General features: G+C 42.9%; 1 protein-coding gene across 1 annotated transcript in view; it reads left to right on the top strand.

Annotated features, from left to right (window-relative positions):
- The window catches only part of LOC309702568 (uncharacterized protein), a 1,257,380-nt gene that overhangs the window by 617,235 nt on the left and 624,553 nt on the right, over positions 1–15,592 (top strand). The window contains exons 18-19 of the mRNA XM_082527161.1: positions 8,669–8,845; positions 11,188–11,382. Coding sequence (XP_082383287.1) covers positions 8,669–8,845; positions 11,188–11,382 — 372 coding nt within the window. The remainder of the gene's footprint in view (positions 1–8,668; positions 8,846–11,187; positions 11,383–15,592) is intronic.

The following is a 15,592-nucleotide window of genomic DNA, read 5'->3' on the forward strand; positions in this document are numbered from 1 at the left end:
AATTTTAATCAGCTTTTTACAATTTAACGATTTAAATAATAAACTATTTACATACTTTATTTATACTTTTTATTTAATGTATTGGACACATTGGATGTTACACATGTTTCATGTTCACTTACTTTTAGCGTCAATCAGAAACCATCCAGCTCTGTGTCCTTAAAGAGTGACTGGTCCAATCCTCAAGGCATTAATTTTAAATCCCAGCCTGTGTCTGCTGCAGAGAGGTGAGCTGTTAGTAACAAGAACTCTCTGATTTAAATGATTTTGATGTTTCCTGGTTTCTAAAATGCATCTCTGTAGGAGAGCAGTGTCTCCAAGGACACACAGGCTCATCTGTAACTGTCAATTTATCTGGTTTTAAGACACATTTGGACTCAATTGGCTGTTTTTAACTATGTATTTTAATCAGAGGTGTAAATCTAGACCTCACACATCTGGATCCTAAACTATGATAGAAACAGCTGCTAGCAGTGGGTAGTTTGACTTTGATACGCTGCTCTAGAAAGCAAACAAAGGTTTGTGCAGCTCCTCTTCAGAAAAGTGTTCAGAGAGCAGCTGCTGTATTAGACAAAGGCTCGTCGTGTGAGCCCAGATGTGTGTAACAGCTGGATGAAGGAGAACCATCACAGGCACGTCTCCATCCCGCCTTTATTAATGAACTTCCTGTTGCTTGCAGATGACAGGAACACAAAGTGTTTGTGCCACGTGATGCTCCAGGATTTGTTAACGTGTCCATGATGGTAACATCTCCTCGTCTAACTGCAAACACATGAGCGCTCCTAACGGCAGCTATCACAGCCACACAGGCAGACTGTGTCTCACTGTTGCATTCAGGGATATTTGTTTTCCTGTAAAAAGCTGAACTCTAATCTAAGAGGACTGTTACTGACAGGAAACAGCTGCATTATCTGCAGTCTGTGTGATCACAGCTGCTTCAATCACTTCATCAGAGAATTGATCATTGAATAAAACATGTTTGTGTCTGCAGAGGTCAGAGGTCACAGTCTGCAGGATCCAGCTGTCTGTCTGACAGGAGTGACTGGTCCATACCTCACCCTCCAGACTTCAGTGCTGAACCTGGACCAACGAGGTCAGAGACCTGTGATGACTCCTTTACATGTTTGTGTTTTCCTGGATAAATATGACCAAAGATTCATTAAAAAGATAAAAATCTTAGACTTTGTCCTGTAGCGCTGTGTGGCAGGCAGGATTGGACCCAAACACAACAGGATGAAGTCAAAGAGGCAGCTTTATTTCAGCTGTGAACATGCAAACAGCAGAAATAAGAAAACATAACTGTAGGTTTGCAGTGAATGAAGCCTCAGCTCGACGCTCCACTTTGTCCTTCTTTTCCTTCTCCAAACAGCCACATCAGGAGTCTTTGATGGAGTTTTAAAATATTTAATTACAAATGTCCAAAGATGGGTTCATGATACCTGAATCCACAATTATTAAAGCTAAAATAGTTCACAGGGTTTGGACTTTGTTAGGTGACGAGGGAACATCAAAGTGTTTTTTATCTTTAAACAGTATTTTTATCACTTCAGTTGCTCTCACAGCCCTGTTTGTTATTTTACCAGAACTCTTATGTTTCACTCAGTGCTCCCACCAAACACCTTGGAGGACACATTAGTGTGATTTAGATTTCATTGGTGCAAACACCAGTCACACAAGCTAACCCATGGAGGCAGCAGCAGGCTTTGTGTTTGGTGAAGTCTGTTGGCTTAAACTAAGAGAGTTTAGTTTGTTAGCACAAAGAGCTGTCAGCTAAAGCCCCGAATGCACTTTGAATACAGACGAACTGAGAAAAACACTTTAAATACAGCAAACAGTCAAACTGACAACATCTTGTTCTGCTGATCATCCACAGCAGTACATTTAGCATTCATGCTAGCATTCATGACTGTCCACTGAGCACCAACACAGGTAGGAGTGAGCAGTGATGAAGCAGGACTGTGGGCAAGTTTGAGCTACAATCCTATTGGCTTCTCAGTTTCTCCAAAGAAAAGGGGGAAAATTCTTGGTGTTGTGAAGATGGGAGTTGGTCTTGTTGTCGTGGGGCTGGAAGGATGCTGGCAGTGAGAGGCTTTTCATACAGTGTTCAGTAACAGAATGAGAAGAAAGCCACTGCACATGAAACAAGGCGCTCGTAGTGTTTGTTTACTGTGTTTGTGCCACAATGTCAGATCAGTTGTAGATTCACATGCAGACTTGTCCAGTGAAACCAATGCAAGTACTGCAGTACAGAGCAAAGACTAAGCAAGCCAGGAGAGCTCTCCAACTTTCTGAAAGTATCAGGATATTTGAGTGATAACAAAAAGTGGATCATGCAACAATGTCCCTCAGCACACAAAACAATCAAAGCAGAATAAAGATAATGTTTTAGATCAAACACTTACAGGGACCTGAAGAGAGAGAACCAACAAAATGTCATGGCTAACAGAGGAACTCAAGCACAGACTGAGTTCTGACAAACAAAAAGGTGACAGTTTATTTACCAAAGGGGTGAACCACAGTGCTTTATATATGTACAGGGAGTTGGGGAGGGGGTCCAGGGCTCCAGGGAAAAGAGGGAAGGGCGTCCACACTCACTCCTCTTCAGTCACTCTTGTCCTGCTCTCCACACGGTAAGAGGTAAGAGTCTGTAACCAGGTCCGGGGAAATATATACTCAAAGTATACACAAAGTTAATCCAACTGGTGAATTTGGAGAGAGATTTCTTAGCAAGATCATGAACACAGGAGGGTCAATGTCCCAGCGACAAACTGCTCCATGCCGCAGCGTTAAATGGTTACCGGTAAGCCCAGGTGAATCAGCAACAGGTGGTGTAATCATCATAACTGTGTGGACCAAGAGCGAGAGGCCATTACAAGCTCCACCCAGGCAGGCAAGATGCTAGCAGGAGAGAGCAAAACATAAACAAAACCTGAAAAGCCATCATGAGCCAGCCAGAGAGACACAGAGTTTATACTAGAAGAGAAACCTGCTCATCGTCATCATGTTTGTTTAAATAGAGAAAATCAGAAGTCTCTGTGTGTCAGACCACGGCTCTACACGGACACTTCTAAGCTGCTTCAGAGTGAACTGACCCAGATAATCTGCACACAGCAGCTGTAAAACAGTGAAAGTCATAACTGTCTCTCTCTGATGGAAAGCTTTTATTGTGAAGTCAGGAAGTCTGCAGGAAGTGTTGAGTTTGTATTCATCGCTCAGTGTTTAATGAGACAGGCAGACAGGAAGAGCAGCTCATTGGTGTTGATGAAATCAAAGGAACTGTGAGGAACTGCAGTTTGGTCAAATCTGGATGTTTTTCACTGACAGTAAATGTTTTTAGTGATAAAGAAATGTGTTCACAGAGAGAGGAGGAGGAAGAGGAGTGGTGTTTGTGAGGAGGAGCAGCTGTCCTGCTGTGCTTTGTGTCAGGGCGTCCTGAAGGATCCAGTCACTGCCAGCTGTGGACACTGGTTCTGCAGACAGTGCATCTCCTCATACTGGGACCAGTCTGCTTCATCAGGAGACTCCTCCTGTCCCCAGTGTGGAGAAAGATCCAGAAGCAGAGCTGGACTGCAGACAGCCAGTCAGAGCAGCTGTGTACAAAGTAAGACTGAACATCTGTCTGCTGATGGACTCATTTCTGAAAACTGGACTTGTTGTGTTGTTCAGACATTGAAGAGTTTTCTTTCTCTTTAGTCTCATTGTTTTTCTTTCTTTCAGCAGATGTTGGTCTGCAGGTTTTAGATGAACATAAGATCAGTCTGAGGAGGAGATGTGAATGTGTGACTGAAGGAAGTGATGAAACAGGAAGTAGAACCCTCCTCAACAGGATCTACACTGAGCTCTACATCACAGAGGGACAGAGTGAAGAGGTTCATACCCAACATGAGGTGAGGCAGCTGGAGACAGCTTCCAAGATGGACGCCCTCCATGACGCTCCAATCAGGTGCCAGGACATCTTTAAGGCCTTACCTGACCAACAGAGACCCATCAGAGTGGTTCTGACCAACGGCGTGGCTGGTGTTGGAAAAACCTTCTCAGTGCAGAAGTTCACTCTGGACTGGGCAGAGGGCTTGGAGAACCAACATGTCAGTGTGGTGGTTCTGCTTTCATTCAGGGAGCTGAACCTGATCAGAGATGAGCAGTACAGTCTTCTGGAGCTGCTCCATGTTTTCCATCCAACATTACAGAAGGTCACAGCAGAGAAGCTGGCTGTCTCTCAGCTTTTGTTCATCTTTGACGGCCTGGATGAAAGCAGACTTTCATTGGATTTCACCAACAGGAAGCTGCTGTCTGATGTCACACAGAAGTCATCAGTCAGCCAGCTGCTGACAAACCTCATCCAGGGGAATCTGCTTCCCTCGGCTCTCGTCTGGATAACTTCCCGACCCGCAGCAGCCAATCAGATCCCTCCTACATGTGTTGACAGGCTAACAGAAGTTCGAGGCTTCACTGACGCCCAGAAGGAGGAGTACTTCAGGAGGAGATTCAGTGATGAAGAGTCCAGCAGAATCATCTCCCACATGAAGACATCCAGGAGCCTCCACATCATGTGTAGTATCCCAGTCTTCTGCTGGATCACTGCTACAGTTCTGGAGCACATGTTGACTACAGAGCAGAGAGGAGAGCTGCCCAAGACCCTGACTGACATGTACTCACACTTCCTGCTGGTTCAGACAAAGAGGAAGAAGAACAAGTACCATGAAGGACATGAGACGAGTCCACAGGAGCTGACGGAGGCTGACAGGGAAGTTCTTCTGAAGCTGGGGAGGCTGGCGTTTGAACATCTGGAGAAAGGAAACATCATGTTCTACCAAGAAGACCTGGAGCAGTGTGGTCTGGATGTGACAGAGGCCTCGGTGCACTCAGGAGTTTGTACAGAGATCTTCAAAAGAGAGTGTGTGATCTTCCAGAAACCAGTCTACTGCTTTGTTCATCTGAGCATTCAGGAGTTTCTGGCTGCAGTCTACATGTTCCACTGTTTCACCAACAGGAAATCAGAGGTGCTGAGGGACTTTTTGGGACAAAAATACAACGAGTCCTCTCTGGATGATTTCCTTAAACGAGCCATGGATAAATCCCTCCAGAGTAAAAATGGCCACCTGGACCTGTTTGTTTGCTTCCTTCATGGCCTCTGTCTGGAGTCCAACCAGAGACTCTTAGTAGGTCTGCTGGGTCAGACAGAGATCAGTCCAGGAACCATCCAGAGAGTCATCAACAACCTGAAGAAGATGAACAGTGATGAAGTCTCTCCTGACAGAAGCATCAACATCTTCCACTGTCTGATGGAGATGAACGACCTCTCAATACATCAGGAGATCCAAGAGTTCCTGAAGTCAGAGAACAGATCAGCGAAGAAACTCTCTGAGATCCAGTGCTCAGCTCTGGCCTTCATGCTGCAGATGTCAGAGGAGGTTCTGGATGAGTTGGACCTGCAGAAGTACAACACATCAGAGCAGGGACGACAGAGACTGATTCCAGCTGTGAGGAACTGCAGAAATGCTGGGTGAGTCCAGATGTGATCATTAACATCATTGATCAGTGTAGGTTAGTAGTTTAATGTTGAAAATAAAATCAGATTGTAACCACAAAGTGTTTGTGTCCGTACGCTGCAACCTTCCACACCATTCCTTTATTGTACAGACTCAGCAGCAGCTCCATGGATCCCAAATCCAAGAGTGGAGAACAGATTTGAAGTGTGTCACATCCATGCAGTCACAGCTGTTTCCACCATGTTTCCACTGATATTAATCCTGTTCAATGACACGTTTCATATCAGTGAATATGTTCTTTAGGACGTCCATTGACATGTTTAAGTGTCCTGCTGGAAATCTCTCCAATCATCCATGAAATCCAGGAAAAATCCTTTTAGTGTTTCTAACTTGACCCTCTGTCCTCTCTCTCTCTCCATCCTCCTCACTGCTTCTTTCACTGATAATCACACAAACATCTTATTCAGCTACAAAATAACACAATAATATCATCTGATAATCATTATTATAAGAGCAGGATCCATATTTGATATCAGAGTAACACACTGCTTGGTTATGTGCAGTCATCATCAGTGACTGTGGGTCAAACAGAAGCTCTCTGATTGGTTGCTGACCTTAGTCACCTGTCCACTCTCACCTGTTTGTGTTTGCTCTCTCTTTGCTGTCTCCATCCTCTCTCTCCTTTCTGTCATTTCTGTGTTTAGTTCCCCTGAAATCAGATCTGATATCAGCAGCTCTGAGTTCATTCATCATTATTGTCCAGTGATGAGATTTCTGCTCCGTTTGGTAACAGTCAGCAGGTTTTTCCTGCGTGTGGACGTGATCAGTTGTACCTGACAGCAGGTAGCCAACAGAGATCATCTTTCCAGCTGGAACTCTTCACTGAGCTGAACTCATTCAAAATGTTCTGGAGTCAAAACAGGAAACAGTCCAAATGTGTGTCTTCACTCTGACTCTGGATCAGATCTCAGTGACGGACTGTGGACATTATGGAAGCCTAAATGTGACACCATCTTCCTCCTTCATCTGCAGATTAAAGCCAAACAAAGATTCTCATTAAAAGTCTGCAGGTCTGAGAGAGACTCAATCGTTGTGTCATGTCAAACACAGTAAGAGGAGCTGAAGCACAGATGTGAAGAGCAGATTCATCAGATTATGACCTCACTCTGTTTTGTCTTCATATACATTCAGTCTGTATTTATAATGCAGATTTTCTGCTTTTATAATAACACATTTTATATTTTCTATCATCACAGACTGACTCACTGTCGACTCTCAGAGTCTCACTGTGAAGTTGTGGCCTCAGCTCTGAAGTCCAACCACTCCCATCTGACACAGCTGGACATGAGTGAAAACTACAACCTCCAGGATTCAGGTGTGAAGCTTCTGTGTGCTGGACTGGAGAGTCCAAACTGTCGACTGGAGATTCTGAGGTGAGTTCACTGACTGTGGCTGTTGTTGTTTTTCTATATTTCATGTCTTTGATTAATGTTTGAAACTTTCTTTAGTTCCTAAATGTTCAGGATGTGTTTGAAGACAAATGTGAAGAAGTTTGAGTGCTTTCAGAAATGTTGCGTCTTTCCAAACGACTGAACAACAGTTTTTCCTTTTGGCTCCAAACAGAAGTGACAGACTTGAGCAGGGTTCATTTAAAGGCTGACAGAAGTGGAGTGGTGACGGGGAGATGTTTGACAGGACAGTGTTTCAGACTCCACAGGTTCATGTTGTGCTCCATCAGTCAGTGAAGATGAAGTCAGTGCTGATGAGGCTGTAGAGTGTGTGAGGGATGTGAATGAGGATGATGAAGATCTGATGATAGCAGATAAAAACAGGCTGCAGAGACTTTGAGCCATACAGGGCACACAGTGTGTGTACAGAACAGCTGAAATCATTATGGAGGCCTCACTGGGATATGGAAGCATCACAGTACAGCTTCAGTGAAGCTTTAAAGTCTCTGATATGAGATGAGAAATGAAGCAGCCAGAGCTTTTTCATGAGTGGAAATCCACGATGACTGTGAGCTGCTGCTACAGCCTCCAGATTAGCCAGCAGCTCATCCTGCTCAACATTTCCTCACCAACTTTAATGGAAGTGTGATGTTTTCAGCTGGAGTGATGGTCAGGGTGGCCTCCCTCTCCTTTTCTTCTCCGCTTCCTCTTTCATTTGTAAAGCCACTTCTGCTGCTTTCATTCATTTGGAAGTCCTGTAGCTGAGTTTGGGAGAGACTAACAGCCTCGGCAGCAGAGGGGAGAAAGGCTGTAACACCACCACTTTACTCTGTTCTACCTGTCACATCATTTTATCAGGAAACAAATATGCTCATGTTTTTACTATGTTTGTCTTGAAGATGTAAGAAGATCACATGGTGCTTTTTATTATTGTGTTGGTTTGTTTCCTGTCTCTTGGATGGAGCCCAGCTGTGCGTGGCCCCTGGGCCTGTGGTCAGAGTGTGTGCTGGATAATCCAGCCAAGGATGAGGCCAAACTGACATGGGATGAAATGTCTGTCACATAATTGAGCTTAGTGTAGTTTCATTTCTGCACAATTGAAAAACAACCAAAACTTTGTTCTGTCTTTTCTATGTTATACTGTAGACTTTCTTTGATACTGTGTCCAAAAGGAGCAGCTTTTACTTTGAAGGGGAGGTCTCTCTATTTCCTCTTCAGGTTGGATGATGGAAGCAAATGAGTGTGTGATGTTCTTTCAGTGTTGCACTTTGTAGACGCTCCCTGAGCACTGGTCTCACAGCCAGCTGCACATAGAGACCAGTGTTGTTAGTCCAGGTCAGAAGATGACTTGTTGGAATGAAAATGAGCTTGTAGTTTGTCTGCTTGAATAATGTGACTGGAAAAAGGTGTTGGACTTCAAATATGTCCATTTCTTTCACACTTCACCTTTAAAAGTGAAGCCTTGTGGTTCCTGGAAGGAAAAACACGACTTTTTCAAGTCTTTTTCCTGTTTTTATGAGAAATGTACGACTTTAATGTGAAACATTCAGAGTTTTTTCTCTTGTTGTGTTTGTTTGAAGCTGCTTCCTGTTGGCTTCAGCTGTTTGGAGTTTCCATTTTCTAAACTTCTACATTCTGAACCTTCTTCAGCTCTGAACAGATGATGAAACACTGAATGATTTCAAGCTCACACTTTTTCTAATAAACTTACAGCTTTCACTCTTTATACAGATTGAGTTACTGTGGTTTGTCAAAGATCAGCTGTGATTATCTGGCAGCAGCACTGAAGTCCAACCCCTCCCATCTGAGACAGCTGGACCTGAGTAACAACAACAAGCTGCAGGATTCAGGAGTGAAGCATCTGTGTGGTTTCCTGGAGAGTCCAGGATGTGGACTTGAAACTCTGAGGTCAGTCAGCATGTTTTAGTTGTGCTGAGATGAATATGATGTTAAAGTTGTGCTGACACTAAACTGCAGACATCAGGCTGATATTATACTGATCCACACTGAGGATCTTCATGGTAAAGTCTGTTTTCTTCTTCTCTTGTTTAGTCCATTGACTGCAGCAGAACAATGTTCACATTTCAAACCTTCAAAGAAGAAGAAAAATCCTCCACTGGATAATTCACTGTGAAACTGTCAAACTCTTCATTCCACCTTAAAGTCTGTGTGACGCTGAAATCCAAAGCAAAATGTGCGTTTGCTTTACAGACAGCAGTCCAACACAAACAAACACACATCATCCAAAACACAGTCCAACATCCAAATCTTCTCCACTGCCAGCTTGAATGATGGGAAAGAGAAGGAGGAACACTCTGACATTCAGGGTTAGAATGAGTTTCATAAAGCAGACTGTGAAGATCAAAGCTGCATTAGAAAGCTTACATGAATGAATGAGTGGACAGAAGTGGACAGAGATCACCTGAAGCACTTCAAAGGCTTTAAATCAGCACATTTCTCTTTATTCTTTATCAACTCTGTTAGTTTCTCTCAGTTTTCTGTGGAATGAAGCTAACAGCAGGCTAATAAGATGCTGACCAATAGGTTTCTATAAAAGGTTGTAATTTGTATATGAAAAAGTGCTTTGGCTCAGCAGAGATCATCTTACAGGTAGAATACAGCTACTGGATGGAATTAGCATGTCATAGCTATCTACCAAACTGCTAACTGGGGAATTTCAGGCCATCTATGGATCATTTTTGCTAACTGTTTATTCAGCTTAGGCTCACAGGGCTGGAGCCTGTGCCCTAGCTGTCATGGGCAAGAGGCGTGGTCCACCTGCACAGGTGAGCAGTCCATCACAGGGCAAACAGAGAGAGACAGAGAAGCACTCTCTCACATCCACACCTACAGCCAATTTAGAAGCACCAATGAACCTAAGCAGCATTTCATTGGACTGTGGGAGAACATCCAACCTCCACAGAAAGGCCAACAAGCTTCAACCTACAACCTTCTTGCTTTAAGGCACTAGTGCGAACCACTTTTCCCCATTTCAGCCCAAATCCTGCATCTTCCTGTTTCTGACTCCAGGCCAGCTCCACTAACACTTTCTCATCAGATACTGCCACCTAGTGGAGGAAGTCTTAGTTCCATTTGAAGCTTCAGATTACAGTTAGTTCCTTTACAAAGAGGTGGAGGTGGTGGGGCCACAGCACCATCATCACTGAGTGCCATAGGACACTTAACCTTTGTTTCCATATGCTGGGAACTCCTTGTTGTTCCAAGGAGGACTGGAAAATGTGTGAAAGTCTCCCAGTCAGTTCCTCACAGCACACTTCAATCATTTCCCTCCCACAGCATCAGGACCAGGGCTTTTTCTCTCTTTGGTCCCACTAAGAGATTTCCACACAAACACCTCATCAGTGGGACTCTCAGAGCTACCAGCCCTTTGCTACAATCACAAAGCTCTTCATTGACATCAATGATATCAAAGCTGGAATCAAATGAGTCCAAGTCTTCTGCTGATTCAGCATCACATTTATCTTTGCTCCTTGTTCTGCATCCCCACCATGGACTTCATTCCTTTCCAAGCCAGCCTTGAGTGTCCTTTATTGAGCTCATCCTCTGCTTTACTTTTACACCTGATTTTAGCTGCTTTATCTCTCTTTCAACAAGTTTCTGTGCCTCAATCTTTTTCTTCTCTCCCTCATAACAAGACAGCTTCTTCTGCCTGAGAACATGTTGGAGTGATTTACTAATCCAGGGCTGCTTATTGGGGAAAATACTTCCTGTTTCCAAAGTAATCCCCATTTTTCCCAGAAAGAAATGTAAGTAGAAATCGATGATCTAAGTGAGAACACGAGCCTTTAAAAAGTCCCAGTGGGTGCAGTCAAAGCAGTCCCTCAGTCCCAGTATAGAGTCTTTGGTCCAGACTGGAACAACTGTGTGCCCAGTTTGAGCTCTCTTCAGTCCTGTGACCTGACAGACCCAGAGGGGCCATCACATCACATTTAGAAGCTCCCCTAATGGAGCCACAACACATGTCCAATACTTAGTCTGTCTTGTTGGACCAACTGGAAGAAATGATTCAAGGACTTAGTCACAGAACAGAGATTCAAATCTCCAAAATCCAACTGGCTGCATCAGGACATATAGTCTGAAACTCTGCACAGTTTCCTGTTGCTGAAGCTGCTTCCTGTTTGCTTCAGCTGTTTGGAGTTTCCATTTTCTAAACTTCTACATTCTGAACACTGAATGATTTCAAGCTCACACTTTTTCTAATAAGCTTACATCTTTCATTCTTTATACAGATTGATGAACTGTGGTTTGTCAGAGATCACCTGTGATTATCTGGAAGCAGCACTGAAGTTCAACCCCTCCCATCTGAGACAGCTGGACCTGAGTAATGACTCCTGGTTCTCGACTAAGAACAACCTGCAGGATTCAGGAGTGAAGCATCTCTGTGGTTTTCTGGAGAGTCCAGGGTGTGGACTTGAAACTCTGAGGTCAGTCAGCATGTTTTAGTTGTGCTGAGATGAATATGATGTGAAAGTTGTGCTGACACTAAACTGCAGACATCAGGCTGATATTATACTGATCCACACTGAGGATCTTCATGGTAAAGTCTGTTTTCTTCTTCTCTGGTTTCGTCCATTGACTGTTATTAAACCCCGATTCTTTTGTCCCCATAGAACAGAGAAAACCCGACTCATAGTGGTCAAAACATTTTATATTTCTTTATTTTCAATCATCTTCCGGAAGAGAGAGCGCTGCACAGCCCCAAAAAACAGTTACAGGATCTCTAACATTTGAAGCTCAACATGTGTCTTATATGGTGTTATTTCGGTACTTCAGACTAGTGATGAGTCAGTCGCGAACGAAATGGCTCTTAGAGTCGGGTCTTTGATGTGAACGATGCAAGCCGTTTTTTTTTTTTCTTTTTCTCACCCTCTCTCTCGCACTTTTTTTCCGCTTCACTCAGCATGCGAGCCTTGTTCTTTGCACTGGGCAGAGGGGGGAGGGGCGGTAGTTACACTCAGTAGCACAGGAACAGAGCCAGAGAGAGAGAAAGAGAGGCAGGGACAACAACATTAGAAAGGTATAGTAATCATCCACAACTATTTTCAGTTGCAGATGATAAAGGATTCAGAAAGTTTATTCATGCAGGCCCATATGACAGAGAATATGCATCTTCTTTTTGTTTTCATATTATAATTTATATTTAATTGTGTTGTGGTTTGCAGTGTTTTGTGTTGTTTCACTTTAAATTTGTAAAAGGAAAAAGCTGAAAATTTAAATAGTTAAAAGTTGAAATGTAAATAGTTGTGAATAGTTGATTTTTGTATTATATGATTTATTTATTACATTTTATGTGGAGTGAATAAATAAAAGTATATTTACGGTGGCCCCTACAGACAAAGCACATACAAACTTCAAAACACGTACGAACCCTGAAGCACGTACAAACTCCAAAACACGTACAAACTCCAAAACACGTAAAAACTCCAAAAGACGTATAAACTCCAAAACACGTAAAAACACGTACAAACTCCGAAGGACGTACAAACTCCAAAACACGTAAAAACTCAGAAGCACATAAAAACTCAAAACACGTACAAAAGACAACAGAAGTGCTCCAGGATGCTAGGGGCAGTGTTGAGCTTTTGTTACCTAGTGGCTACACAAGCCAGCAAGTACCAACGACTGGATTTGGTGTGTGGTAGTAACAGGTAAATAAACATTTTTTTTTTTTTAATTATTTGACTATATATGAATGCTTGTGTATAAATACACAAACAATACACATATGCTTTCATGTTTTCAATTGTGTAATTTAAGTGATCTAAGTAGCTCTGTTTTGGAAGTTCAGTTCATGCTAGAAATGTGTTTTGGAGTTTGTATGTGCTTTTTGGAGTTTGTACGTGTTTTGTCTCTAGGGGCCACCGCATATATTTATATATAAACATATATAAATAAAACCACTTTTTTTTACATTAGTAATTCCTTTTTTGCATAATTTTATATTATTGTTAATAATAAATTAATTAAAGCAACAAAACAACCTGAAGAGCCGGCTCTTTTTAGTGAGCCGAACCGAAAGAGCCGGTTCTCTAAAAAGAGCCGGAAATGCCATCACCACTTCAGACGTCACACGTGACACACACAGTTTCATTACAAACAAAACTCCTTCTTTTCAGTTCCTCTTTTCTGTGTCTGATTTATTAATATGCCTGTGCACTAAAACTTCCTGTGCAGCTTGCAATAACTTCCCCCTTTTAAAGTCTGTTGCCAGGGCAACCAGTCTGAACTTTGTTTCACTCTGTCTGTTGCTCATACTCTACAAAAAACATGCATTTTCCTGTCAGAATGTGACCTAGTGTCAAAGCTGACCTTCTTTTATACATAAGACAATCTAATGAGCAGATACACATTAAAAATATCTCTTTTGTCCTTAACATTCTAGCAGAACAATGTTCACATTTCAAACCTTCAAAGAAGAAGAAAAATCCTCCACTGGATAATTCACTGTGAAACTCTCAAACTCTTCATTCCACCTTAAAGTCTGTCTGACACTGAAATCCAAAGCAAAATGTGCGTTTGCTTTACAGACAGCAGTCCAACACAAACATACACACATCATCCAAAACACAGTCCAACATCCAAATCTCCTCCACTGCCAGCATGAATGATGGGAAAGAGAAGGAGGAGCACTCTGACATTCAGGGTTAGAATGAGTTTCATAAAGCAGACTGTGAAGATCAAAGCTGCATTAGAAAGCTTACATGAATGAATGAGTGGACAGAAGTGGACAGAGATCATCTGAAGCACTTCAAAGGCTTTAAATCAGCACATTTCTCTTTATTCTTTATCAACTCTGTTAGTTTCTCTCAGTTTTCTGTGGAATGAAGCTAACAGCAGGCTAATAAGATGCTGACCAATAGGTTTCTATTAAAGGTTGTAATTTGTATATGAAAAAGTGCTTTGGCTCAGCAGGGATCAGCTTACAGGTAGAATACAGCTGCTGGATGGGATTAGCATGTCATAGCTATCTACCAAACTGCTAACTGGGGAATTTCAGGCCATCTATGGATCATTTTTGCTAACTGTTTATTCAGCTTAGGCTCACAGGGCTGGAGCCTGTGCCCTAGCTGTCATAGGGCAAGAGGCGTGGTCCACCTGCACAGGTGAGCAGTCCATCATAGGGCCAGCAGAGAGAGACAGAGAAGCACTCTCTCACATGCACACCTACAGCCAATTTAGAAGCACCAATGAACCTAAGCAGCATTTCATTGGACTGTGGGAGAACATCCAACCTCCACAGAAAGGCCAACAAGCTTCAACCTACAAACTTCTTGCTTTAAGGCACTAGTGCTAACCACTTTTCCCCATTTCAGCCCAAATCCTGCATCTTCCTGTTTCTGACTCCAGGCCAGCTCCACTAACACTTTCTCATCAGACACTGCCACCTAGTGGAGGAAGTCTTAGTTCCATTTGAAGCTTCAGATTACAGTTAGTTCCTTTACAAAGAGGTGGAGGTGGTGGGGCCACAGGACCATCATCACTGAGTGCCATAGGACACTTAACCTTTGTTTCCATATGCTGGGAACTTCCTGTTGTTCCAAGAAGGACTGGAAAATGTGTGAAAATCTCCCAGTCAGTTCCTCACAGCACACTTCAATCATTTCCCTCCCACAGCATCAGGACCAGGGCTTTTTCTCTCTTTGGTCCCACTAAGAGATTTCCACACAAACACCTCATCAGTGGGACTCTCAGAGCTACCAGCCCTTTGCTACAATCACAAAGCTCTTCATTGAAATCAATGATATCAAAGCTGGAATCAAATGAGTCCAAGTCTTCTGCTGATTCAGCATCACATTCATCTTTGCTCCTTGTTCTGCATCCCCACCATGGACTTCATTCCTTTCCAAGCCAGCCTTGAGTGTCCTTTATTCAGCTCATCCTCTGCTTTACTTTTACACCTGATTTTAGCTGCTTTATCTCTCTTTCAACAAGTTTCTGTGCCTCAATCTTTTTCTTCTCTCCCTCATAACAAGACAGCTTCTTCTGCCTGAGAACATGTTGGAGTGATTTACAAATCCAGGGCTGCTTATTGGGGAAAATACTTCCTGTTTCCAAAGTAATCCCCATTTTCCCAGAAAGAAATGTAAGTAGAAATCGATGATCTAAGTGAGAACATGAGCCTTTAAAAAGTCCCAGTGGGTGCAGTCAAAGCAGTCCCTCAGTCCCAGTATAGAGTCTTTGGTCCAGACTGGAACAACTGTGTGCCCAGTTTGAGCTCTCTTCAGTCCTGTGACCTGACAGACCCAGAGGGGCCATCACATCACATTTAGAAGCTCCCCTAATGGAGCCACAACACATGTCCAACACTTAGTCTGTCTTGTTGGACCAACTGGAAGAAATGATTCAAGGACTTAGTCACAGAACAGAGATTCAAATCTCCAAAATCCAACTGGCTGCATCAGGACATATAGTCTGAAACTCTGCACAGTTTCCTGTTTGAAGCTGCTTCCTGTTGGCTTCAGCTGTTTGGAGTTTCCATTTTCTAAACTTCTACATTCTGAAGCTTCTTCAGCTCTGAACAGATGATGAAACACTGAATGATTTCAAGCTCACACTTTTTCTAATAAACTTATATCTTTCATTCTTTATACAGATTGAGGAGTTGTGGTTTGTCAAAGATCAGCTGTGATTATC

Source organism: Aulonocara stuartgranti (assembly GCF_965226115.1).
Source record: "Aulonocara stuartgranti genome assembly, chromosome: 3".
NCBI lineage: Eukaryota > Metazoa > Chordata > Actinopteri > Cichliformes > Cichlidae > Aulonocara > Aulonocara stuartgranti.